General features: G+C 43.6%; 1 protein-coding gene across 1 annotated transcript in view; it reads left to right on the forward strand.

Moving 5' to 3' along the window:
• Positions 1-27,546, forward strand: part of cdh13 (cadherin 13, H-cadherin (heart)) — a 554,022-nt gene that overhangs the window by 213,987 nt on the left and 312,489 nt on the right. The window contains exon 4 of the mRNA XM_065022614.1: positions 7,947-8,060. Within this exon, the coding sequence (XP_064878686.1) occupies positions 7,947-8,060 (114 nt within the window). The remainder of the gene's footprint in view (positions 1-7,946; positions 8,061-27,546) is intronic.

A 27,546-nucleotide genomic window follows, 5' to 3' on the forward strand; every position in this document is an offset into this window, starting at 1 on the left:
GCCAATGGATGCCTCTGACTATGGCAGATAGATACTCTCCTATTAATGTTGCTGTTCAGAGCTCATCATTTAATAAGATAGCTGTGGAAAGAAGTGTGCAACAGACTGCACAACAAAGCTTTGAAATGACAGCTGTGTCTTTTCATTGTATTTTTCTACAATGTACACTTATTTAAAGTGACTTCCTCTTTCCACTGGGTGGATGAGTGGACTTAATTTGGGTTTGGAGAGCCGGTGGTTGGTGAAAATGACTGCATCTCACTTTTGTCATTCAAGTACAGTTCCCAGAACTGCCCACTGTGCTCTTTGTCACCAAACTTTAACCACTTAAATCTTCAGTTTCATCTTAAAATAAAAATGTGTTCCTTCTATATATGGTGTTAGTATTCAAAATACCAAATACAGTAACAAATTCTGTTTAATGATCCACAAAACCACCTGTATCAAAGTCACTCCATCCATTACCCCCTCCACTTGCCTTCCAGCCCCTTCCTGTCCCCGCCCTCCAGGCCAGCACTAGTGCTGCCAACTTGATTAAAACATTTCCCAGGGCCATCTCAAATATTCCGTTACCTCCCCTCCAATCATCGCTCTTCCCTGCTCCCTGCCCAGGTGTCCCACTGGTGTAGTTTCTCTGGTTCCCAGCCTAATGAGTAGCTCTCTCACTGTCTCCGTGCGTCACCTTGCCTTCATTTGTTTATGCTTCTCCCATTATTTATTTCGTTTGCCAGTCCACGGCTATGTCTTTGGCAAGCCTGGGAGAACATAAGGGAATGAGTCATCTCCATTCTGTGTGTGAATGGGGAGAGAAGGTTTCCTCATGAGTAATGTCACCATAATGTTCTTCTTGGCGAGTACGAAGGCGCTCTGTTTTTAAAACATTTTTTTTTTGTCTCCCGAGTTAAAAGAAGCTTAGCTAAATAAAATGTTTCTAAAATGTAATTTCCTTGTCGTGGGTTAACAAGACATTATGGATGTTGACATGACTAAGTGTTATAATGAAAGAAAAAGTTAAGAAAAGTTGGGTGGCCGTGGCCCAATAACCAATTTTTCTTCAGAATTCATTCTGTAGGAGAGAACTCCCAGCAGTGTCAGACCAGCTCCGATGCCAGATCATCCATTGTCTCCTCCCTTTGTTCTGGCTCTTTGATATCTCTCTGCTGCTCTAGGCCTACCCAGTGGGGGATATTAGTGTTAATGGCATAGAATACATGAACCTCATTAATTAGGCAAAGAGGGAAAGTAAGAATAGAGAGACAGAGGAGACTATTGGACATAAGAGGGTTATGGTTATGGTTGAGGAGGAGAAAGAGAAAGAGAAAAGGATTGAACACAAAAGGGGCAGAAAGACAGGCGAAGAAAAGGAGGGAAAACAGGCAGATGAGACTGGATGAGTCCTTTAATGTGGATTGGTAAAGAGCTCTCATTATTTCACAATCAATTAATCTACAGAGGCTCTCTGCTTTGAGAAGCAGAACCAAAGAACAAAGCAACAGAACCATCACCCTCATCTCCGCCTCTATCATACACTGTATATCTCTGTGATGTAGACTTCAAGACTCAATCATCATAATTATTCCCCAATAGAGGCTTGCTGTCTCTGGTGAAAGCCCCAAAGTCTGGAAAGGGTTTTGTAAGGATTATGTTTGGAGGTTGTGTTGGGCAAACCAATCGTACCAGGCTGAGGTCATGGCAATTTGATTTGGTGTTAGGAACAGAGCTTTTATAGATTAAGAGGAAACAGAATCAAATTGAAAAATAGAAATGGGTTTCACATTTTACAGTGCCATCCTGTAATCACAATTAATATCAACCACAGCAAATGACAGTACAAAACTGTTTTGTTCCCTTAAAACACGTCTCTGTTGCCAAGCTTTCATTACTCCAACCCCTCCATTTCTCCACTAATGTCGAGCGGAAATGTCCCTGGGTGTATATATTGATGTAACTGCCAAAATAATGGAAACACTTGAGCAAATGAGGGAAACAAAGTATATTGAAAGCAGGTGCTTCCACGCATGTGTGCTTCCTGAATTAATTAAGCCATTAACATCCCATAATGCTTAGGGTCATGTATAAAAATGCTGGGCAGGCCATTATTTTGGCTACCAGGGCTATGTCCTCATAGGATGACATCCATCCACAGGTCATAAGTTGTCACTGAATTAATTTGATAAGCATGTAAAGGATGTAAACTATATGCCATGGCCGTCTCTGTTACCAGATCTCAACCCAATTGAACATTTCTGTGAGATTCTGGAGTGGCGCCTGAGACCGTTTTTCCACCACCATCAACAAAACACCAAATATGGAATTTCTTGTGGACGAATGGCGTCACATCCCTCCAATAGTGTGCTAGACACTTGTTGTAAGGGTCGACGCTGGTAGAGACGAGAAGCAGGTACAGGGAGTGAACATTTAATGGCGACAGACATGGAACAGGACAGGACAGTGTCTGGACGTGAACCCATAATGACATTAATGCTGACACAGGGAACAACCGGGGGAGCAGACAGTTATAGACGGGGCAATCAACAAAGGGAAGGAGTCCAGGCGAGTCCAATGAGCGCTGCTGTGCGTAAAGATGGTGACAGGTGTGCGTAATGAAAGGCAGCCTGGCGCCCTCGAGCGCCAGAGAGGGAGAGCGGGAGTAGGCGTGACACTTGTAGAATCTATGCCAAGGTGCATTGAATCTGTTCTGACCTGTGGTGGCCCAATGCCCTCGTAAGACACTTTATGTTGGTGTTTCCTGTATTTTGTCAGTTACCTGTATAATTCATATTATAGTATCTTTATAGTGTCTTTGTTGTAGATTTATTGGCTTTTGATAATTGATAAGTGCTGTCTGAGTGGGGGTAGAATATGTTTTTAATTCCTCAGAGGAGGACGAGATGGTAATGTGGGCTTCAGCTTGAGGGAGGGAGGCTGCTGATAAATGATTGCCATTACGAGGAAACTCTGAATTCACAGAATAATGTATTATCTTTTGCTGGGGATCAATGTGAGAATTAATGGAAGAAAGCATTTACATTTTTTAAATGCACACGCTAAGATATGGAATTTTGTTTATTTTTCTGTTATTTTCTTTCTGTTACATTATATAGTACAAGGGTCACCCTCTGGGAAATAAATAGCCATATTTAAATATAACAATTGATAAGAGCAAAATAAAACTACTTAGTTGGCTTAGTTATTTTTCTTCCATGCCATCTCACTCTGAAATAAATGAGAATACTGAGAAATGTTTTGATCAAGTCCTCACTTCCTTCCATTAGTCTAATGTAATGTAATGGATAACAAACAGTTCTACAATGCTGCCACAACACAGCAGTTGACGGTGCATACTACACCCGCTCCTATTGCAGTTTAAAACCTGCTCCCTCACTTGTTCTTTCCATTAAAGTACTGTGTTGTTTGTCTCCGTCAGCAGTGCAGTACACAGTACCATCTAGTACCATCAGTACACAGTACCATCTAGTACCATCAGTACACAGTACCATCTAGTACCATCAGTACACAGTACCATCTAGTACCATCAGTACACAGTACCATCTAGTACCATCAGTACACAGTACCATCTAGTACCATCAGTACACAGTACCATCTAGTACCATCAGTACACAGTACCATCTCTCCTCTACTCAGCCTCTCTTTTGCTCTCCTGGTTGTTCACCTCACATGGGCTCTTTGTCATATGCATGTAGTTACTAGTGGTAAGTCATGTCCAGGCCTGCCCCTCAGCCATTTCTGTACTGAAGAATCATGGCAGGGCAGTTAGAGATCTGAGTCACTGTGTCAGTCTGCCTGGTGCTGTCCTCATCCCTGTCTGGCAGTATTGCCGAGTTAAGTGGTCTTTAGCAATCTTACAAAGTGCTTTGCTGAACTCTTCAGGTCACAGCTGGTGGTGGTCCCTCTGTGTGATAACAACAACCAGGCTTGTTGTTTTTATTTAATTTCTTGTGATGTTTGGTTGTGTATGTTGTGTTGTGTCTCAGTGCTGGCTTGTTGTGGCTGGAGACTAACATGTGTTCTGTGTCAATAGTGTAGTCCCAGGTTACACTCTGACATTCTCTCTCTGTTCGTACTGCACACCACTCCAACAGAGAGTCAGGAATGACTAATGAGACTTCTCAATATAGTATTCAGGGGAAGAATGGCAGAATGGACAAGGACGTGACATTGCTGCCGCAGTAACTCTGCTCTCAGTCTGTGAGTGACGAAGACTCTGTCTGTCGCAATGCCTATAGATCCTAGGTCAAACAAAATCCCCCACCATCAACACTTCTCTCACTCCTCTTCGTCGTCCTGCTCTGAAATACACACACATCAACTCCACTGCCCAAATGTATTCAGACCCCCCCCCCCCATGTGTTCCTGGCACATCTTGGTGCTCACTTCCCTAATGAGAATTCAAACATTCTGAGAGAGAGAGAGAGAGAGAGAGAGAGAGAGAGAGAGAGAGAGAGAGAGAGAGAGAGAGAGAGAGAGAGAGGTGTCGCAGCAGCAGTAATTTATGGACAGGAAACAAAGATTCATGACTAACTTCTCGTGGGGTGTTACAGTGTCACAGAACTGAGCCCAGCGCTAGGCCTATTCATCACCTGCACAGCGAGGCAGGAGAGGGGGACACACGTTATGTTTAGTCTCCCAGCATTCAGTGCGAGCTTCACGCCTCTCTGGCCTTGACAATGTAGCTAGGTATGTGTATCAAACGGAGTGTGCTCATCAATATCCCCAATGACCACATGCAGAGCATTGATGGGTTTTAAGCCCCCATCCCTTCACTGCACCCTTCATCTCTCAGCACAGGAAAGAGATAGTGACAGTGTGTTCCATCTTCAGTGTAATACCTGTCATCACTCTGCTGTTTTCCATTGAGCTGCTAAAAATAAAGGTATCGTACTGTATCATAGCAATAAAGCAGCCAGGAGCAATGCATTCTGGGATTGATGTGGTCATACTTACGGAAGTTAGGTTTTAAAGGGCCACCCAAAGGCCAGGAGCTAGCTTTGGAACCCAATCATAGAAGACAACCCACCTATGAATTTGCATTTAAATACATAATAGTCCATTTAATCTGGAGTAGTTATGTGACACTCTGGTTGACTGCTTCAGGGATTTCAGAGTCAGTCAGTGGCTGGAAAACACTGTCTGTTACAGGACACTATGTACTTTATGTACCTTGTTCTGGTTGTGTTGATAGGTTTCATATGACCTCTGAAGGTTGTCTGGAACAGGAAAGTAAAGTGAGTTGGAGTGAGTTGCCAGTATAGCAGTCAGTGTGCTCTCTCTGTCTCCATGTCAACGTACAGCTTTGTAAACAACTGCCTTCAGCACCCACCCCTCCTACCTCGTCCCTCTCTGTCATTCTAACAGGGGTGAGCACTGCCAGCTCACAGCGCAGCACAACATTGCATACAAGATTGTAACTGTATGATGTGCCATAAAAGAGGAAGGACAACTGCTTCTTCTGGTTGTTGACCGGACTGTCGCCAAACTGTTGTTTCTGGTAGCAGCGTGGGCATGGACCTGCTGTTTTAAACTCTCTAGAGACAGCAGGTGCGGTAGAGATACTCTGAATAATCGGCTATGAAAAGCCAACTGACATTTACTCCTGAGGTGCTGACCTGTTGCACCCTCGACAACTACAGTGATTATTATTATTTGACCCTGCTGGTCATCTATGAACATTTGAACATCTTGGCCATGTTCTGTTATAATCTCCACCCGGCACAGCCTCTCTAGGTTTCTTCCGGCCCTCTAGGGAGTTATCCAAGCCACCGTGCTTCTACACCTGCATTGCTGGCTGTTTGGGTTTTAGGCTGGGTTTCTGTACAGCACTTCGTAACATCAGCTGATGTAAGAAGGGCTTTATAAATACATTTGATTGATTGGATACCTCATGCCAGGGCGGGGATCAGGAGGACCTCTACCGAGTGGGCACAGGGCTGTCACGGAGGAGGGAGGCAGAGATAGATACAGAGAGGGGGGAAGGGTGAGAGGGAAGGGACAGAGGGAGAGGGAGAATAAGAGAGAGAAAGTCAAAAAGACAGTGTATGTAAAACATAGAGAGAGATGGTGACTGCTGGATGTTCTCTCATCCCTGACATGTCATGTTGGTACTGCGGCTGCTGCTCACCCAGCCAGCACAGTGACACTCTCCTCTCCTATTCTGGCCCTATTCATACATGTGGCGATTACACTGTGGTAATAGAAATGCTACATTTTTCTGTAATTTTGCAATATACAAAAGCATCAGTCAATTTGAACAATGTAAATTTGCCATGTTTAAAACTCCTCCAATGTCCTCCACTGTCATATATACAGCATGTTAAGAGTCATATCAGCTCCCCGCCTGCCACTGGTCACTTTACAGGTGAGTGATCCAACTATGCTTCTCCACCATCTGTTCTGTGTGTTCGCTGTCTCTAGCTATTATATTGTATATCTATGAGTGCACAAAAGCACAAGTCTTCTTTGAAGTCTTAGGCTCTCACATTGCTCATGCAGGCGTTTTGCCTGTGTATGTGTTGGCGGGCAGTGAGGCAGCATTATGTGACCATGTGTCCTGCTGAATGGACAGCCAGAGCCTGGTGCTCTCACTTGGGTCATTGCAGCTATGCAAATGTGTTCAATTTGAGTCCTGAGTCGATAGCGTGAATCTAATTTTCACCAAAACATTAGAACTTACAAAAGGAGAGGGGGAGAGAGAGACGAGGAGAGGAAAGAAGAAGAGAGAGGTACAAGGGAGAAAAGCTACTTATCCATACCACTTATTACGTTTACATACAGTTGCAAATGCACATTGGCTAATGAGTGTGAGCCACACATACGCGCATACACACATATAAACGGAATGTCTTTCCATACTGTGACAGAACTAGAGTCACAAAGCATGACACTTTTTCTTGTTCCTCTAGATTCTGTAGTGTTCTGAAGATGGAAATTAACATTTCAAATAGGTTCTGGCTGAATCAACAATAGGTTAAAAAAAGTGAGTAAATAGGTTTTCTTCGTGAGAGCATTGTCATCTTTCATCTTTCTCTCCTTCGGTCTTTCTTTTCATATCGCTGTATCTCTCTTTCAATCTCCCTCTCTTTTTCTACTCCCCCAAGTCTGAAAAGATCGAGTCAATTAGATTGTTGAAGGAAGCATAACAATGCAATTACATCAAACCTAATGACTTACTGTTCAAGGTTATAACAGTCTAATTTTGTTGTTAGATTGTAATTCCATCCAAATGAATGTCTGTTTCTAAAGACTGTACTGGTTGCTGTGTCAGTCTTAGATAGCCTCCTCTCTTCGCCGCCTCTCCAGAACAACCCTATCTGACAGCTGCTGACAGGTGTTAGAATGACAGTATCAATGTACATGTAACTGCAGAAATAAAGGAAACACCAACATAGCGTCTTAATAGAGCATTGAGCCACCACAAACCATCAGAAAAGCTTCTCTTCACTTTGGCATAAATTCTACGAACCATAACTGTGTGGAAACACCTGCTTTCAATAGACTTTGTATCCCTCATTTACTCAAGTGTTTCCTTTATTTTGGCAGTTACCTGTATGTCCTTTCTTCCACCAATCAGTGGTCATCATGGTGGAGATGAGAGGAGGATAGGAAGCCATATGCCTACAGAGAGTGTGTGTGTGTGTGTGTGTGTGTGTGTGTGTGTGTGTGTGTGTGTGTGTGTGTGTGTGTGTGTGTGTGTGTGTGTTTGTGTTTGTCAGAGCTTACAATACTGTACAGCCATTACATTATGAGTGTTGTGACACACTCTTCAATGTGGGCAAGAAATACAAGAGCAGCACAATGAACTGTACAGTGACTTGATTGTATTGTGTGTATGAATGGACTCATGCTCAGTGTGCATTACTGTACATCCTTCCTATTCAATGTAATGTGTTTTGAATGCCACCCCTCTCTCTTTGTGTTTGTTTGTGTAGGAGATCCTTGGCCTTGGACAGATCCAGCCCTACAGATCGAAGAGAGCCCTGTTCGCCCCTCGCATGCATGTCAATGAGAACATGGAGCCGCCCTTCCCCAAAGTCATTGGCACGGTAAGCCTCACCCGTCCGTCCCACCTCGGGCTCCACTAATACACTGACTGCTTGACCTTCTGATTAAGTGTTATTCACAGTCAAGCAAAGCGGATATCCATATTCCAGTGAAAACATGCCTCTCCTCATATGTGAACTGTGAATAACATGAATAATCAGTATTTAAACATTAAACAGTACACAATTACACCTAACGAATATAACAACAGTGCTTTGATTTGAGATTTTTGTAATAATAAAAAATCTCAACTTTTTGGATGACACTCAAATCAAATGGGTGGCTTGATGAATAGAAGGAAACATTTGTGTGCATACTCAAGGAATTCCTTTGATGAATAGAAGGAAACATTTGTGTGCATACTCAAGGAATTCCTTTGATGAATAGAAGGAAACATTTGTGTGCATACTCGAGGAATTCCTTTGATGAATAGAAGGAAACATTTGTGTGCATACTCGAGGAATTCCTTTGATGAATAGAAGGAAACATTTGTGTGCATACTTTCCTTTGATGAATAGAAGGAAACATTTGTGTGCATACTTCCTTTGAGAAGGAAACATTTGTGTGCCTTTGATGAATAGAAGGAAACATTTGTGTGCATATGAATAGAAGGAAACATTTGTGTGCCTTTGATGAATAGAAGGAAACATTTGTGTGCATACTCGAGGAATTCCTTTGATGAATAGAAGGAAACATTTGTGTGCATACTCAAGGAATTCCTTTGATGAATAGAAGGAAACATTTGTGTGCATACTCAAGGAATTCCTTTGATGAATAGAAGGAAACATTTGTGTGCATACTCAAGGAATTCCATTTGATACTCGAATATGAATGGAAACATTTGTGTGCATACTCCTTTGATGGATATTTGTGTGCATACTCCTTTGATGAATTTGGAAGGAAACATTTGTGTGCATACTCAAGGAATTCCTTTGATGAATAGAAGGAAACATTTGTGTGCATACTCGAGGAATTCCTTTGATGAATAGAAGGAAACATTTGTGTGCATACTCAAGGAATTCCTTTGATGAATAGAAGGAAACATTTGTGTGCATACTCAAGGAATTCATACATTTGTGTGCAAGGAATTCCTTTGATGAATAGAAGGAAACATTTGTGTGCATACTTGAGGAATTCCTTTGATGGATAGAAGGAAACATTTGTGTGCATACTCGAGGAATTCCTTTGATGGATAGAAGGAAACATTTGTGTGCATACTCGAGGAATTCCTTTGATGGATAAAAAAAAGATCCTTGATGTGTATGAAATAGGAACACCAATACATTTGGGGAAAGTTACCAGAACTTTTTAACCCTAATGGGAAACAGCTATTGGACTTTATACCTTCCATAATTTACTCCTCACAGCCTCATTTGCAAAAGAACACTAAGACATGAACAACGCGTCTGTGTGTGTGCATTTAGCCGATCAGACTAAAGGATCAACCATATCTCAGAACACCCAGAGAGTCTGAAAATGAAATATTAAAAGAGAGACATCACTTTTTTATTCATTTTTTTATTTTTTACATGTTACCTTTATTTAACTAGGCAAGTCAGTTAAGAACAGATTCTTATTTACAATGACAGCCTACCCCGGACGATGGTGGGCCAATTGTGCACCACCCTATGGGACTTCAATCACGGTCAGATGTGATAGCCAAGCTGAGCCTTGCGCATAATGGGTAATTGCACAATGTTCTTCTAAAGCCATGGCATCTTTATTCCCCCTCTGTCCTGTTGTATCTGGAGCCCTGGAGGGTCCGTGGCGGAGCCGTACTGTATCTCTCCCACTCTGTCCTGTTGTATATGGGGCCCTGGAGGGTCCGTGGCGGAGCCGTACTGTATCTCTCCCACTCTGTCCTGTTGTATCTGGGGCCCTGGAGGGTCCGTGGCGGAGCCGTACTGTATCTCTCCCACTCTGTCCTATTGTATCTGGGGCCCTGGAGGGTCCGTGGCAGAGCCGTACTGTATCTCTCCCACTCTATCCTGTTGTGTCTGGGGCCCTGGAGGGTCCGTGGCGGAGCCTTACTGTATCTCTCCCACTCTGTCCTGTTGTATCTGGGGCCCTGGAGGGTCGGTGGCGGAGCCGTACTGTATCTCTCCCACTCTGTCCTGTTGTTTCTGGGGCCCTGGAGGGTCCGTGGCGGAGCCGTACTGTATCTCTCCCACTCTGTCCTGTTGTATTTGGGGCCCTGGAGGGTCCGTGGCGGAGCCGTACTGTATCTCTCCCACTCTGTCCTGTTGTTTCTGGGGCCCTGGAGGGTCCGTGGCGGAGCCGTACTGTATCTCTCCCACTCTGTCCTGTTGTTTCTGGGGCCCTGGAGGGTCCGTGGCGGAGCCGTACTGTATCTCTCCCACTCTGTCCTGTTGTATTTGGGGCCCTGGAGGGTCCGTGGCGGAGCCGTACTGTATCTCTCCCACTCTGTCCTGTTGTATTTGGGGCCCTGGAGGGTCCGTGGCGGAGCCGTACTGTATCTCTCCCACTCTGTCCTGTTGTATCTGGGGCCCTGGAGGGTCCGTGGCGGAGCCGTATTGTATCTCTCCCACTCTGTCCTGTTGTTTCTGGGGCCCTGGAGGGTCCGTGACGGAGCCGTATTGTAGCTCTCCCCGTTTACCTCTCAGTTTCTGAGTAGTGAAAACATTTTTATTGTCACATACACCAGATAGGTGCAGTGAAATGTGATATTTTACAGGGTCAGCCAAGTAGGGTTAAGTGCCCTTCTTAAGGTCACATTGACAGATTTGTCAGCTCAGGTATAAGAACCAGCGACCTTTCGGTTGGGAGTCAGGCCCCCAATGAGAGAGAGACAGGTAGATCTACAGTCAGCAGATTAATTTGGTTTACAGGAGTTCAATAGGTGTTCTAGAACATTTTTTAAATTAGTTGGAAAAAAAACCATACAGCTTGTAAATTGTGTTCTTTAGTCACTACTGATTACATACTGTACATACTGTACATCATACCTCATCTCCTTCCATTTCTGCCCATACAAGATTCATTTCACTGTTACGAGAATCATGTAATGGCATACATCAGTGATGTGCCTCCACTGATGGCAGAACGAGGGTTGACTAGCTCCGTGATATTTTGAAGTAGTCATCCCTTTATACAGAGATTATGTTAGAATCCTCTGGTACAGAGTATGGAGAAGCTCTGTAAGACTGTGGTGGGAATGACCCCCTGCCAACCCCCATTTCTCTCTGTCTCTCTCTCTGTCTCTCTCTCTGTCTCTCAATTCAATTCAAGGGGCTCTGTCTCTCTGTCTTTCTCTCCCTCTGTCTCTCTCTCTCTGTCTCTCAATCTCTCTGTCTCTCAATTCAATTCAAGGGGCTCTGTCTCTCTCTCTGTCTTTCTCTCCCTCTGTCTCTCTCTCTCTCTCTCTCTCTCTCTCTCTCTCTCTTCTCCCTCCCTGTCTCTCAATCTCTCTGTCTCTCTCTGTCTTTCTCTCTGTCTCTCAATCTCTCTGTCTCTCTCTCTGTCTCCCTCTGCCTCTCTCTCTCTCTCTCTCTCTCTCTGTCTCTCAATCTCTCTGTCTCTCAATTCAATTCAAGGGGCTCTGTCTCTCTCTCTCTGTCTTTCTCTCCCTCTTTCTCTCCCTCTGTCTCTGTCTCTCTCTCTCTCTGTCTCTCAATCTCTCTGTCTCTTTCTCTCTTTCTCTCTCTCTCTCTCTCTCTCTCTCTCTCTCTCTCTCTCAATCTCTCAATCTCTCTGTCTCTCAATTCAATTCAAGGGGCTCTGTCTCTCTCTGTCTTTCTCTCCTTCTTTCTCTCCCTATGTCTCTCTCTCTCTCTCTCTGTCTCAATCTCTCTGTCTCTCTCTGTCTCCCACTCTGTCTCTCTCTCTGTCTCAATCTCTCTGTCTCTCTCTCTCTTTCTCTCCCTCTGTCTCTCTCTCTCTCTCTCTCTCTGTCTCTCAATCTCTCTGTCTCTCAATTCAATTCAAGGGGCTCTGTCTCTCTCTCTTTCTTTCTCTCCCTCTGTCTCTCTCTCTCTCTCTCTCTCTCTGTCTGTCTCTCAATCTCTCTCTCTCTCTCTCTCTTTCTCTCTCTCTCTCTCTCTCTCTCAATCTCTCAATCTCTCTGTCTCTCAATTCAATTCAAGGGGCTCTGTCTCTCTCTGTCTTTCTCTCCTTCTTTCTCTCCCTATGTCTCTCTCTCTCTCTCTCTGTCTCAATCTCTCTGTCTCTCTCTGTCTCCCACTCTCTCTCTCTTTCTCTCCCTCTGTCTCTCAATCTCTCTGTCTCTCTCTCTCTTTCTCTCCCTCTGTCTCTCTCTCTCTCTCTCTCTCTCTCTGTCTCTCAATCTCTCTGTCTCTCAATTCAATTCAAGGGGCTCTGTCTCTCTCTCTTTCTTTCTCTCCCTCTGTCTCTCCTTCTGTCTCTCTCTCTCTCTCTCTCTCTCTCTCTCTCTCTCTCTCTCTCTCTCTCTCTCTCTCTCTGTCTGTCTCTCAATCTCTCTGTCTCTCTCTGTCTTTCTCTCTGTCTCTCTCTCTCTCTGTCTCCCTCTGTCTCCCACTCTGTCTCTCTCTTTCTCTCTCTCTCTCTCTCTCTCTCTCTCTCTCTCTCTCTCTGTCTGTCTCTCAATCTCTCTGTCTCTCTCTGTCTTTCTCTCTGTCTCTCAATCTCTCTGTCTCTCTCTCTGTCTCCCTCTGTCTCTCTCTCTGTCTCTCAATCTCTCTGTCTCTCTCTCCCTATCTGTCTCTCTCTCACTCTCTATCTGCTCTCCCCTCTTCTCCCCCAGTGAGTCCTGCATGAGGAGGCAGGCTAATGTGGGCTATTTGACATGACGGAAGCTATACATCCTTCTCCTCCTTATGCTCCTCACTACCAGCATGACAGCCATTCATTTCTCATAAGTGTTACCCCTCTGAGGGGGAGCCTGGTAAAGGGGAAAATTTTGATCTGAAATGGCCTGTATTTTGGTGTTTCTACTCCAGTGCATTTTGACCAGACGCGGCTTCGGCAGGAGAAGTTCCGCCCCCATTCATTTTTAATGAGAGCATGCAGAGAAATTGTGGGAAGGTGAGTGGCGAGAACCCTGCTAGCAGAGTGGTAGAAAAAGTTGAGCTCTGCTCTACTTTATGCAAATTATGGCCGTGTCTGGTTTTCCAATTCTATATTAGCAGGTCAATGGCATGGAAGAGGATTGCAGAGATTGTTAGTGGTGGGTGTAGAGACTTGCACAACACTGTTTGCTTGAACCTCAATCAACCTAAACCTAAAAGCAGTGATCAAACCATTTGGGAATGTGTTGACTAAATTAAATTGTGATATTTGCCCACTGAAGGATGGAAACCACAAGTAACACATATTCTAAGATCGTAAATGCATGAATTTCCCGTGTAATGTGCTATCGATTGGATAATGGTATCTTAACATTATGATTCTCATATAGTATAGCTTAAGGCACTTTCATTATACCTGTGTCAGGATGATTATAGTTTACTACCTATACTAAAATATATACAGTGCCTTGCGAAAGTATTCGGGCTCCCTTGAACTTTGCGACCTTTTGCCACATTTCAGGCTTCAAACATAAAGATATAAAACTGTATTTTTTGTGAAGAATCAACAACAACTGGGACACAATCATGAAGTGGAACGACATTTATTGGATATTTCAAACTTTTTTAACAAATCAAAAACTGAAAAATTGGGCGTGCAAAATTATTCAGCCCCTTTACTTTCAGTGCAGCAAACTCTCTCCAGAAGTTCAGTGAGGATCTCTGAATGATCCAATGTTGACCTAAATGACTAATGATGATAAATACAATCCACCTGCGTGTAATCAAGTCTCCGTATAAATGCACCTGCACTGTGATAGTCTCAGAGGTCTGTTAAAAGTGCAGAGAGCATCATGAAGAACAAGGAACACACCAGGCAGGTCCGAGATACTGTTGTGAAGAAGTTTAAAGCCGGATTTGGATACAAAAAGATTTCCCAAGCTTTAAACATCCCAAGGAGCACTGTGCAAGCGATAATATTGAAATGGAAGGAGTATCAGACCACTGCAAATCTACCAAGACCTGGCCGTCCCTCTAAACTTTCAGCTCATACAAGGAGAAGACTGATCAGAGATGCAGCCAAGAGGCCCATGATCACTCTGGATGAACTGCAGAGATCTACAGCTGAGGTGGGACACTCTGTCCATAGGACGACAATCAGTCGTATATTGCACAAATCTGGCCTTTATGGAAGAGTGGCAAGAAGAAAGCCATTTCTTAAAGATATCCATAAAAAGTGTCGTTTAAAGTTTGCCACAAGCCACCTGGGAGACACACCAAACATGTGGAAGAAGGTGCTCTGGTCAGATGAAACCAAAATGGAACTTTTTGTCAACAATGCAAAACGTTATGTTTGGCGTAAAAGCAACACAGCTCATCACCCTGAACACACCATCCCCACTGTCAAACATGGTGGTGGCAGCATCATGGTTTGGGCCTGCTTTTCTTCAGCAGGGACAGGGAAGATGGTTAAAATTGATGGGAAGATGGATGGAGCCAAATACAGGACCATTCTGGAAGAAAACCTGATGGAGTCTGCAAAAGACCTGAGACTGGGACGGAGATTTGTCTTCCAACAAGACAATGATCCAAAACATAAAGCAAAATCTACAATGGAATGGTTCAAAAATAAACATATCCAGGTGTTAGAATGGCCAAGTCAAAGTCCAGACCTGAATCCAATCGAGAATCTGTGGAAAGAACTGAAAACTGCTGTTCACAAATGATCTCCATCCAACCTCACTGAGCTCGAGCTGTTTTGCAAGGAGGAATGGGAAAAATTTCAGTCTCTCAATGTGCAAAACTGATAGAGACATACCCCAAGCGACTTACAGCTGTAATCGCAGCAAAAGGTGGCGCTACAAAGTATTAACTTAAGGGGGCTGAATAATTTTGCACGCCCAATTTTTTCAGTTTTTGATTTGTTAAAAGAGTTTGAAATATCCAATCACTTCATGATTGTGTCCCACTTGTTGTTGATTCTTCACAAAAAAATACAGTTTTATATCTTTATGTTTGAAGCCTGAAATGTGGCAAAAGGTCGCAAAGTTCAAGGGGGCCGAATACTTTCGCAAGGCACTGTATATAGATAGGTCTACTTGTAAAATGCACATGAATGGGTACTTTGGATAAAGGAAATTGTGGCTTTGACTTGCAAACTTTTTGTTTGCAAATCTCTCTTCACCCACCACCAACACCAACAATCTCCGCAATCCTCCTCCATGCAATTTTATTTTATTTCACCTTTATTTAACCAGGTAGACTAGTTGAGAACAAGTTCTCATTTGCAACTGCGACCTGGCCAAGATAAAGCATAGCAGTGTGAACAGACAACAACACAGAGTTACACATGGAGTAAACAATAAACAAGTCAATAACATAGTAGAAAAAAATAATCTATATACATTGTGTGCAAAAGGCATGAGGAGGTAGGCAATAAATAGGAGTGAATAATTACAATTTAGCAGATTAACACTGGAGTGATAAATGATCAGATGAACATGTGCAGGTAGAGATACTGGTGTGCAAGAGAGCAGAAAAGTAAATAAAATATAAACAGTATGGGGATGAGGTAGGTAAATTGGGTGGGCTATATACCGATGGACTACAGTATGTACAGCTGCAGCGATCGGTTAGCTGCACAGATAGCAGATGTTTAAAGTTGGTGAGGGAGATAAATGTCTCCAACTTCAGAGATTTTTGCAATTCGTTCCAGTCGCAGGCAGCAGAGAACTGGAAGGAAAGGCGGCCAAATGAGGTTTTGGCTTTAGGGATGAACAGTGAGATACACCTGCTGGAGCGCGTGCTACGGGTGGGTGTGACCAGTGAACTGAGATAAGGCGGAGCTTTACCTAGCATAGACTTGTAGATGACCTGGAGCCAGTGGGTCTGGCGACGAACATGTAGCGAGGGCCAGCCGACTAGAGCATACAGATCGCAGTGGTGGGTGGTATAAGGTGCTTTAGTAACAAAATGGATGGCACTGTGATAAACTGCATCCAGTTTGCTGAGTAGAGTATTGGAAGCTATTTTGTAGATGACATCGCCGAAGTCCAGGATCGGTAGGATAGTCAGTTTTACTAGGGTAAGTTTGGCGGCGTGAGTGAAGGAGGCTTTGTTGCGAAATAGAAAGCCGACTCTAGATTTGATTTTGGATTGGAGATGTTTGATATGAGACTGGAAGGAGTGTTTGCAGTCTAGCCAGACACCTAGGCACTTATAGATGTCCACATATTCTAGGTCGGAACCATTCAGGGTGGAGATGCTAGTCGGGCGTGCGGGTGCAGGCAGCGAACAGTTGAAAAGCATGCATTTGGTTTTACTAGCGTTTAAAAGCAGTTGGAGGCCACGGAAGGAGTGTTGTATGGCATTGAAGCTCGTTTGGAGGTTAGATAGCACAGTGTCCAAGGAATGGCCAGAAGTATATAGAATGGTGTCGTCTGCGTAGAGGTGGATCAGGGAATTGCCCGCAGCAAGAGCAACATCATTGATATATACAGAGAAAAGAGTCGGCCCGAGAATTTAACCCTGTGGTACCCCCATAGAGACTGCCAGAGGACCGGACAACATGCCCTCCGATTTGACACACTGAACTCTGTCTGCAAAGTAGTTGGTGAACCAGGCAAGGCAGTCATTAGACCTTCTGATTTTGTCTCTGTATTGTAAAATCATTCTCAGCAAATAAACAAGGTATAATTACAATGCTCCCCACACCCCATTATTTCCCTTTTGTACATTTTTTTATTAGCCTACATATTGTCTGCTCCTTATTTTCATTTACAGTAATGTGCCTAGAATACAAATGTCGGATTTGCATTAAACAATTTCACGTCAGATAAATCATGTAGAAAATCTGGTTTATGGTTAGCTTCATATACATCATCTACTGGTATCATATTACATTGAGAACATATAGCTCAACAATATGCAAACAATGTGTGAGTTTAGCTGTTCTCTGCTTCAGATGTACAATGACAAGGGGTGCATTACACATGCTCATACCATAAGGCCGTTAATGCCATCGTACTGTAGGCCTGTGGCTGCATTGGTGATGCATGACATAATTAGCTAAATGGGTTCACTTCAGCTGATATCCTGAGATGGTGACAATCAAATACAACAGATTGGAGAGCTCACAACTGGACTAAAAGGTCATGTTCATTTGAGAAAGCAAGACAGAAACACAAATTAGAGACAGATCCCCTTCACCCATTGTATTGCAGAATTGTGATCTGTGATGAATCAACATTGACATTAGTTCATCCTGAATAATAGTTTTAAGTTAAACAAGTTTAAACACTCCACTTCAATGAATCAACATTGAATGAATCAACATATACTTTTAAAATAAAATGTACAAATAAGCTAACTCATTTGTAAATGTTGGACCATTTTCACTAAAGCAAAATTTCAGGTGAACTAAAAATATTCTGGAGCAACTAACCCTTACCAAAAAAAACAGGCTTCTGGCAAAGAGTTGTGGCAAGGCTTTGCCACACATCTTCACCTGCAATTTAGTTTTGTGGCAACATGTTGTGGCAAATATGCAGCGACTTCTGGCAAACAATTCTGGGAAACTTGTGGCGAGCATTCTACTGTTTTCTGTAAATTTGCTGCAAACTCATTATGAATATGCAAATTACATCAGGTTTTTGGTTACTTTGAGAATACGGAAAACAAATAACATAACTTCAAATGAACTTGCTTCACACAGAGAAAACTAAACATGTATTCAATGTCTTAACAAATAAAAAATAAATAAATATAAATAAATACTGTTATCTATCTCACAATTAAACATTATGCTAAGTGGTGCAATACTATACTTGAAATCCTCAGAATTCTAATGAAAAAAAGAGCAAATATTTTGTATTTCCCAAATAAGTTGTTTATCCTTTTGTGACTAGGGGGCAGTATTTTCATTTTTGGAATAATAACGTTCCCGTAGTAAACAGGATATTTTGTCAGGATAAGATGCTAGAATATGCATATAATTGACAGCTTAGGATAGAAACACTCTAAAGTTTCCAAAACTGTAAAAATATTCCTGTGAGTATAACAGAACTGATATTGCAGGCGAAAGCCTGAGAAAAATACAATCCGGAAGTGCCTCATGTTTTGAAAGCTCTGCGTTCCAATGCGTCCCTATTGAGCAGTGAATGGGCTATCAACCAGATTACTTTTTCTCCGTATTCCCTAAGGTGTCTACAGCATTGTGACGTAGTTTTACGCATTTATGTTGAAGAATACCCGTAAGCGGCTACATTGCGCAACTGGTCACCTGATGCTCCCAGAGTGATTCTCGTGTAAAATACAGAGGTAGCCATTATTCCAATCGGTCCTACTGAAAAACCAATTGTCCCGGTGGATATATTATCGAATAGATATTTGAAAAACACCTTGAGGATTGATTATAAACAACGTTTGCCATGTTTCTGTCGATATTATGGAGCTAATTTGGAATATTTGTAGGCTTTTTCGTGACTGCAATTTCTGGGCGATTTCTCAGCCAAACGTGAAGAACAAACGGAGCTATTTCGCCTACAAAAATAATATTTGTGGAAAAAAGGAACATAGGCTATCTAACTGGGAGTCTCGTGAGTGAAAACATCCAAAGCTCATCAAAGGTAAACTATTTAATTTGATTGCTTTTCTGATTTCCGTGACCAACTTACCTGCTGCTAGCTGGACAAAATACTATTGCTAGGCTAACGATAAACTTACACAAATGCTTGTCTAGCTTTGGCTGTAAAGCATATTTTGAAAATCTGAGATGACAGGGTGATTAACAAAAGGCTAAGCTGTGTCTCAATATATTTCACTTGTGAGTTTCATGAATAGGAATAATTTCTAGGAATATTTATGTCCGTTGCGTTATGCTAATTAGTGCCAGTCGGTGATTACGCTCCCTCATGCGGGATGGGGAGTCACTAGAGGTTATTTAGTCTTTTTGAATTACATGAGAGAAATGTGAACACCTTGGGATGTTTAAAGGGGCAACTACAGAATTTACATGAGCCAAGTGATAACTGAGCAATGACATTTTAACCAATGGAAGTTTAAAAGAGAATGACAAAATTTAAATAACAACAACTAAATCCAGTTCGGAGCCCCCTTTGAGTGCACTTTGGAGATGGCGGCCCCTGTGGAAGTCCTTTGTCCAAATTGTTGAATGCATGCACTGAAACAATCAGAAAACACAAAACAAAAACAACATTAAGATACTGAAAACAATTAGTGAAAACACTTTGACATCTTTAAAGGTAGTTGAGGTAGATATGTACATATAGGTAGGGATAAAGTGATTAGGCAACAGGGTAGACAATAAACAGTAACATCAGTGTATGTGATGAGTCAAAAGAGTTGGTGTAAAAAGGGTCATTAGAGATAGTTAACCAAAAGCTACCCGGTCTATTTAACTATCTATTTAACTAACTATTTAGCAGTCTTATGGCTTGGGGGTAGAAGCTGTTCAGGGTCCTGTTGGTTCTTGACATGTTTCATTGGTACCGCTTGCAGTGCGGTAGCAGAGAGAACGGTCTATGACTTAGTTGGCTGGAGACTTGTTTAGGGCCCTCCTCAGGCCTCAACACAATTGATTCAAACTAATAATCTAATTATAATCTTCAATCTAGACTGCGGACGTCATCCAGAGCCAGTTGTCTTCTTGCTGACTTGAGTGGAAGAAAAGCAACATAAAAGGAAACTCTTTTCCACCTTAATCTTCCACCCCCTCCCCCCTCCTTCTCTGTGGGCGACTTTGTTAGCCAGGTTGATGACATCCGCTACTCATTCACTCATCCTATTCAGTCCACTGGTCTCACTCACACAGGACTACTCTACGCCTTGACCTCTTTCTCCCCTCTCTCTCCAGATGACATCCTGCGACTAGTGAGGTCTGGCCGCCCGACAACCTGCCCAGCTCGACCCCCTCCCCTCCTCCCTTCTCCAGACCATCTCTGGAGACCTTCTGCCATTCCTCACTTCCCTCATTATCTCATCGCTGATCACTGGCTGTGTCCCCTGGCTGTGATCACTGGCTGTGACTTCAAAATGGCCCAAGTCGCTCCCCTCCTCAAGAAACCAACACTCGACTCATCTGATATCAACAACTATAGACCTGTATCCCTTCTTTCTTTTCTTTTCTAGACACTTGAGCGTGCTGTCTCTGATCAACTTTCTCGTTATCTCTCTCAGAACGATCTTCTTGACCCTAACCAGTTAGGCTTCAAGACGGGTCACTCAACCGAGACTGCTCTTCTCTGTGTCACTGCCAAAGCTGACTCTCTGATCTGTTATCATCCTCCTAGATCTATCACTGCCTTAGACGCTGTGAACCATCAGATCCTCTTCTCTACCCACTCAGGATTGCATCCTACGTGGTAGGCCACTCCTACAGTACCAGGTGACGTGGAGAGGATCTGTGTCTGCAACACGTACTCTCACTACTGGTGTTCCCCAAGGCTCGGTTCTAGGCCCTGTCCTCTTCTCTCTACACACCAAGTCACTCGGCTCCGTCATATCCTCACATGGTCTCTCCAATCATTGCTATGCGGATGACACTACTTTCCTCCTTCCCCCCTTCTGACACTCAGGTGGCAACACGCATCTCTGCGTGCCTGGCAGATATCTCAACTTGGATGTCGGCCCACCATCTCAAGCTCAACCTCGAACGGAACTGCTCTTCCTCCGGGGTTGAACTCTCCATCACCGTTGACAACTTCAGTGTCGCCTTCACAGAGAGCAAAGAACCTTGCGTGACCCTGTACAACACACTGTCGTTCTCTGCAAACATCAAAGCAGTGACTCGCTCCTGCAGGTTCGTGCTCTAAAACATCAGTGGAGTACGACCCTACCTCACACAGGAAGCGGCGCAGGTCATAATCCAGGCCCATGTCCTCTCCCGTCTGGACTACTACAACTCACCATTGGCTGGGCTCCCCACTTGTGCCATCAAACCCTAATCCTCTGCACAATCCACTGGCTTCCAGTTGAAGCTCGCATCCACCACATGACCATGGTGCTTACCTACGGAATAGCAAGAGGAACTGCCCCTCCCTACCTTCAGGCTATGCTCAAATACTACATCCCATCCTTACAGGAGGGCAGCTTCCGTTCAGCCTAGTCCAAGCTCTTCTCTGTCCTGGCACCCCAATGGTGAAACCTGCTTCTCCCTGATTCGAGGACAGCAGAGTCCCTGCCCATCTTCTGAAAACATCGGAAACCCTAACTCTTCAAACAGTATCTTAAATAATCCTCCTCCTCACCTCGACCCCCCCCCCCCCTTCCAGGGTGTGACTCTACTGATAGGTACTTTATTGAGGAAAAATGTACTTTCTATGCCTGTGACATGTGGTTGTCCCACCTAGCTATCTTAAGAACAAACAAGTCGCTCTGGATAAGTGCATCTGCTAAATTACCAAAATGTCAAATGTAAAATTGAGTTATGCCTAATATGGCAATTCATAATATTTTTTCCCAAATTAATTATTGTTAATTCCTTACACTCGTGGAAATGGACCTATATGGATATGTCCAAATTTAAACGTTTCTAACATTTAAAAAAGAACTAAACCCAGTAGAGTCGATGTCTACAACCCACAGAAATCGAATTAGCACAATAAATAATCCCCATAAATATCTGTCAGTTTAAGCTAGAGATATCTTTTTTGCATTCGATACGTCTCAATCCACCGCATCTGCCAATGTCGCACTTCTGCATCTGTGGTGAAAGGTGACAGAGCTAGAGCGGTGTTTGTCAGACCAGGAGACATCACGAAAATGTGTCTTCTCGCAAAGTCGTCTGTAGCGTTCCGAACAGTTTGGCCTGCAAACTATTATTTTTTCCATTTAAAAAGAATAATTAGGTTACACTCTAACCACTAGGCTACCTGCTGCCCCTTTATGACCCCTTTATGGAAAGACGATTGTGTTCCCCGTTCTGCTCTGCGACCCCCACAAGCATCTGAAGTCGGTACAGCCGATCTGCCAACGTCTGTCTGTAGCGTCCGAACAGTTTGGGCTACACACTAATATGACTCCTCTGGTGAGACTCTCATGAACACGTTCATGTTGGTTATTTTGCTCTAGGACACCCTCACAAGTCTCGTCTGAAGGTCCCCCGGAAACAGTTGAAAAAAATGAATGGAATTACTGTTTGGTGCCATTAAACAAGGGGTTAAATGCATTTTTTTAAACATACAAATGTTTCCTGATCTCTCAGATATAGGACAGACTATTCAGAAAAACTTCCTTTACATTTTTTGGGTGGACAAGCTGTTGTTCCATGTAGTGAATCTATTATTTTGTGCTAATAGCAGTAAGGAAAAAAAACATGTTTAATCAAATAATTGTTTTATATATTTTTTCGGACACTATAAGGGGTCTTAATATTCTAAATCAAATAGCAAAATGATCCTTGGTATGACCTTTTTTTGTGGTCTCGCCTTTAGGGGGTAAGGACACAAAGAAGGTCATACCAAGGATCATTTTGCTATTTGATTTAGAATTTTAAGACCCCTTAAAGTATCCCAAAAAATATTTAAGACAATGATTTACCTGACACAAGACTGAATCCAAACATTACACTGTTGATTTTATGTGCATTTTACATTTACTGTAATTTTCAAAGCATTTGTCAACAACGAAATCTGAAAATACTCTGGATACATTCAGTAACATAATAATAATATTAATAGAATTTGTGGAGTAGGTGCAAAATAAGAAAAAACGATTACAAGGGTTTGAAGTTCTAGCTCATTAGCCTACACATAGTGGTTTGCCTTAGCCAGCTGCTAGCTAGCTAGCTAATAATACATAGTTTTTAACTTTTTCTAAATGTATTTACTTACTTGAATAGGTTCACTCCCACACCCACGAAGCAGACAATCTTTTGGAGAGAAGCGATGTCACGTGGAGGCGCCACTTCTGGTCAAAACCCAGAGATCCAGGATTAGAGGAGCACCTCATTGGTTTTGAAGACTCTCTCTCCATTTCTTTCTCTCTTTCTTACCAGGAGAGGAATTAAGCTACCATTTATTATAACTATTCGAGAGTAGCAAGTGGGCGTCCAGGCGGTTTGCTCAGTGCGCAGGCTTGCTGCCTGGGGCCTTGTTCATTTAGTCTAATTGATTGTGTTAATTGTGTTAGGATGACTGTGAGGGCAGGAATCCCACTCTTCCTTCCCTTCTGTTTTTACACACGTTAATCCTCACTATGGTGAAATGTGGAAATTCTGGACTAAACTGTCTCGAACGGTCTCCTTTACAGAGAAACCTAGATGAATCAAAGTGACGTGAAATCCATTTTGATGAGACGAGCTTGAGGGAGGGGAAAAGCAATAAAGAACACGTTTGCCTGGTTTGCACACTCCCAGTAGCCTACAGTAATATCTATGAGTACTGATGGGTTCGGATTTATATACTTTAAATATTGCTAATCGTCAGTTATACTAGAGACATGAGGGGTGCCGTAGTCTAGGGTCTACACCAGAAGTTAATGGTTATCTGTAGGAGGAATGTATATGCTAGATGCAATTAAGCTTGGAATGTACTGAGTGCAGGGCAGACGATCACATGTTGGCAGGCACTGATAAGGATGGAGAACTGTGGATGTGACAGTACCCCCCGACGCGCGGCTCCAGTCGACCAAAAAGACGATCCCGAGGATCGGGAGCGGACCAGTCACCTCTGCTGAGGCGCGGGAAACCTGTCAGTCCGGCTGATGAGGTGGAGCGTGGCGACCTAGAGCGCCGGAGAGAGCATGCGTGACGGTACCCCCTCCCCGGTGCTTTTGGCTCCAGCCGCAGGACGCCAACCAAAGGGACGGTCCCGGGATCAAGTGCGGACCGGTCAGCCCTGCTCATGTGCGGGAACCTGTCGCCGGCTGGTGCGCGAGAACCTGACAGACAGGCTGAGGCAGGGGAACCTGGCGATCCGGCTGAGGCATGAAAGCCTGACGAACCAGCGGAGACATGAGAGCCTGTAGCGACTCCCGGACCCGACGTCATTGCCACCAAAACAAAAAAAACTCCCTGATGCTTCTCTTAGGTGAGGCGTCATTCTGTAACGATGTGCGTTGAGAGTCGGGCAGCAAGTTCAGAGTGTGCGTGTTAATAGACACAGACATGGAACAGAAACAATGACGCCTGGGGAAGGAACCGAAGGGAGTGACATATATAGGCAAGGTAATCAAGGAGGTGATGGAGTCAAGGTGAGTCTGATGAGGCGCAGATGCGCATAACGATGGTAACAGGTGTGCGCCATAACGAGCAGCCTGGTGACCGAGAGGCCGGAGAGGGAGCGACAATACCTCTATTAATGGTCACATTGAAACATTAAGTTCAGAGTAATGCATTTAGAGATATGTTTAATGCAGAACTCTATAATAGTTTGTGACATTGACTAAACATAACACCATAGTGAAAGATGTACTAGGTGGAAGAAAAGGAAGAAAGTTTGTCGAAAGGGTGGAGACGAGAAATGTAAAAATGTACGGCTCAAGCTTTATTTCATATGCATGGAAGTCTTCTCTTCTGAGTGCTCTGGTGATTACTGTGCAGGGATAGCAGTGGGGGTTTCAGTACCAGAGGCTATATATACTGTTGGGGGTCAGTGTAGCAGACAGCTTAATTCAGAGTCGATCAGCATGTCTGCTCATGAAAATAATATAACTTCACCGAAGTTACTGAAGCTTACAGTACCTTCAACTTTCTTTGAGCAAAAACTAGTGTTAGATTACTTCATCACATTTTCACCTTAGTGAACACCTTAGTGTTCCTCACCTCCACCTTCACCTTGGCTGATTTCCTTTAATGAGGACCTAACAGCTAATCAGGAGGCACTAATTGTGCCATTGTTTCCCCTACTGATGTGAGTGGATGGACATTGTGCAATGAGGATGAGCCAGGCTCATCACCACCTCAAAGGCCAGTGGGGGTTGCAGGGGTTCCAGGGACAGGGGGCCCCTCCAGCTACTTCTTGCTAATTACCAGCAGAGTAGGCAGACAATCAGTTCGATCTGAGTCTCTGATTGCCATTAACAGCTGCTGCTTTGACTTTGTAAGGACATCTGAAGCACCACCGGGGAACGGAGCTCTCCACCTGCCTGCCATAAAGCAAACAGAGAGACGCTCCTTTTGTGTGGCTTCTGTTCTGAATATGTCCCAGAGCTGTGAAGAGCTCCTTGGGGACATCTTGGTGCAGTCTGTTTGCTCGCTGGAGAGACTGCAGCTCCCCTCTTCCCTAACACGGAAATACACTCTCTGAGACAAGGAGTGTGTGAGTGCTCACTCCCTCTCTTCTGTTTCCTCGTTTGCCCCTGAGTTTACGTCACAGGCAGTGTACAGATGTTGGATCTTAACTTGATCGATGACAATTTTCCTGCTCCATCAGGAAATTCAAATGATCCTTGTGATTCCTTGAAAATGAGCAGTTATCTTTCTCTCCATGTGGGGGCAGTCGAGTCATTGGGATCAGGCCTGCTGCCAAAATAATATTCTCTCTCGCTCTCTCAAACGCTAGGCCTAGGTCCTATTACTGCAACATTCAAATGCACAAAATTGTATCTGAAATGCAGCCATACACATCGACAAATGTCATTTTATATGCCTTAATAACACAAGATAGATATTGGTCTCCACTAGGCTACACGTGTCAAGTGTATCCTAAGGTTAGGAATGAATGGTCAAAAATGTGTTCAATCGTAGACTGGGGTGATCTAGTGGTTAGGGCCACAATTTTCAATGCACACATATAGACCTACCGTGTTGGCGGGGGTTTGATTCCAGCCCATGGCCTTCTAATCAAATCAAATTGTATTTCTCACGTATAAAACAGGTGTAGACCTTAAAGTGAAATGCTTACTAACAAGCCCTTAACCAACAATCCAGTTTTAGAAAAGAAAGTGAAAAGTGAAGAAAAAAAGTGTGAAGAAAGTATGTTCTAAAACAAACTGAAGTAAAAACAATAAAAATAACAGTAGCAAGGCTATATACAGGGGATACCGGTACAGTCAATGTGCAGGGGCACCGGTTAGTCGAGGTAATTGAGGTAATATGTACTTGTAGGTAGAGGTAAAATGACTGCATGGATAATAAACAGAGAGTAGCAGAAGCGTAAAAATGGGGGTGGGGTGGGGATAATGCAAATAGTCCGGGTAGCCATTTGATTAGCTGTTCAGGAGTCTTATGGCTTTGGGGTAGAATCTGTTAAGAAGCCTTTTGGACCTAGACTTGGTGCTCCGGTACCGCTTGGCGTGCAGTAGCAGAGAGAACAGTCTATGACTAGGGCGGCTGGTATAGAGGTTGTGGATGGAGGGAAGCTTGGCCACAGTGATGTACTGGGCCGTACACACTACCCTCTGTAGTGCCTTGAGGTCTGCGGCTGAGCAGTTGCCATACCAGACAATGATGCAACCAGTGCTCTCGGTGGTGCAGCTGTATAACTTTTTGAGGATCGGAAGACCCATGCCAAATCTTTTCAGTCTCCTGAGGGGGAATAGGCATTGTCTTGATTGCATCATCTGTGGATTTGTTGGGGCGTTATGCAAATTGGAGTGGGTCTAGGGTTTCTGGGATAATGGTGTTTATGTGAGCCATGACCACATCATGACCTTTCAGTGCTACGGGTCAGTAGTCCTTTAGGCAGGTTACCTTGGTGTTCTTGGGCATAGGGACTATGAAACATGTTGGTATTACAGACTATTACAAACTAATAACAAACAGGTTGAAAATGTCAGTGGAGACACTTGCCAGTACATGCTCAGAGTACATGTCCTGGTAATTATATTTTTATTTGACTAGGCAAGAACAAATTCTTATTTGGGTTAACTGCCTGTTCAGGGACAGAACGGCAGATTTGTACCTTGTCCGCTCGGGGGTTTGAACTTGCAACCTTCCGGTTACTAGTCCAACGCTCTAACCACTAGGCTACCCTGCCGCCCCATAATCTGTCTGGTCCAGGCGGCCTTGTGAATGTTGACCTGTTTAAAGGTTTAACTCACATCGGCTACGGAGAGTGTCATCCCACAGTCGTCCGGAACAGCTGATGCTCTCATGCATGCTTCAGTGTTGCTTGCCTCGAAGCGAGCATAGAAGTTATTTAGCTCGTCTGGTAGGTTCGTGTCACTGGGCAGCTCGCGGCTGTGCTTCCCTATGTAGTCCGTAATGGTTTGCAAGCCTTGCCAATTCCAACGAGCGTCGGAGCCGGTGTAGTACGATTCAAACTTAGTCCTGTATTGTTTCTGGCACAAATAACTCAATCCCCCCAATTGACTTGATTAACTTACACATTTCAAATATGGACAGTCCAGGGATATTTTACCCTTGATCTTAATAATTAATGACCACACCAGGTGCTTTTGGATAACATAAATAGGAAACAAATAAAAAATAATAACAACAGGCTACACCAATGTTAGTTTCCATTCATACAAAGTGTTGGGTAAATTGCCACACTAGATTTGGTAAACGAGGAAATACTTTACA

The sequence above is a fragment of the Oncorhynchus nerka genome, linkage group LG9a (assembly GCF_034236695.1).
Source record: "Oncorhynchus nerka isolate Pitt River linkage group LG9a, Oner_Uvic_2.0, whole genome shotgun sequence".
NCBI lineage: Eukaryota > Metazoa > Chordata > Actinopteri > Salmoniformes > Salmonidae > Oncorhynchus > Oncorhynchus nerka.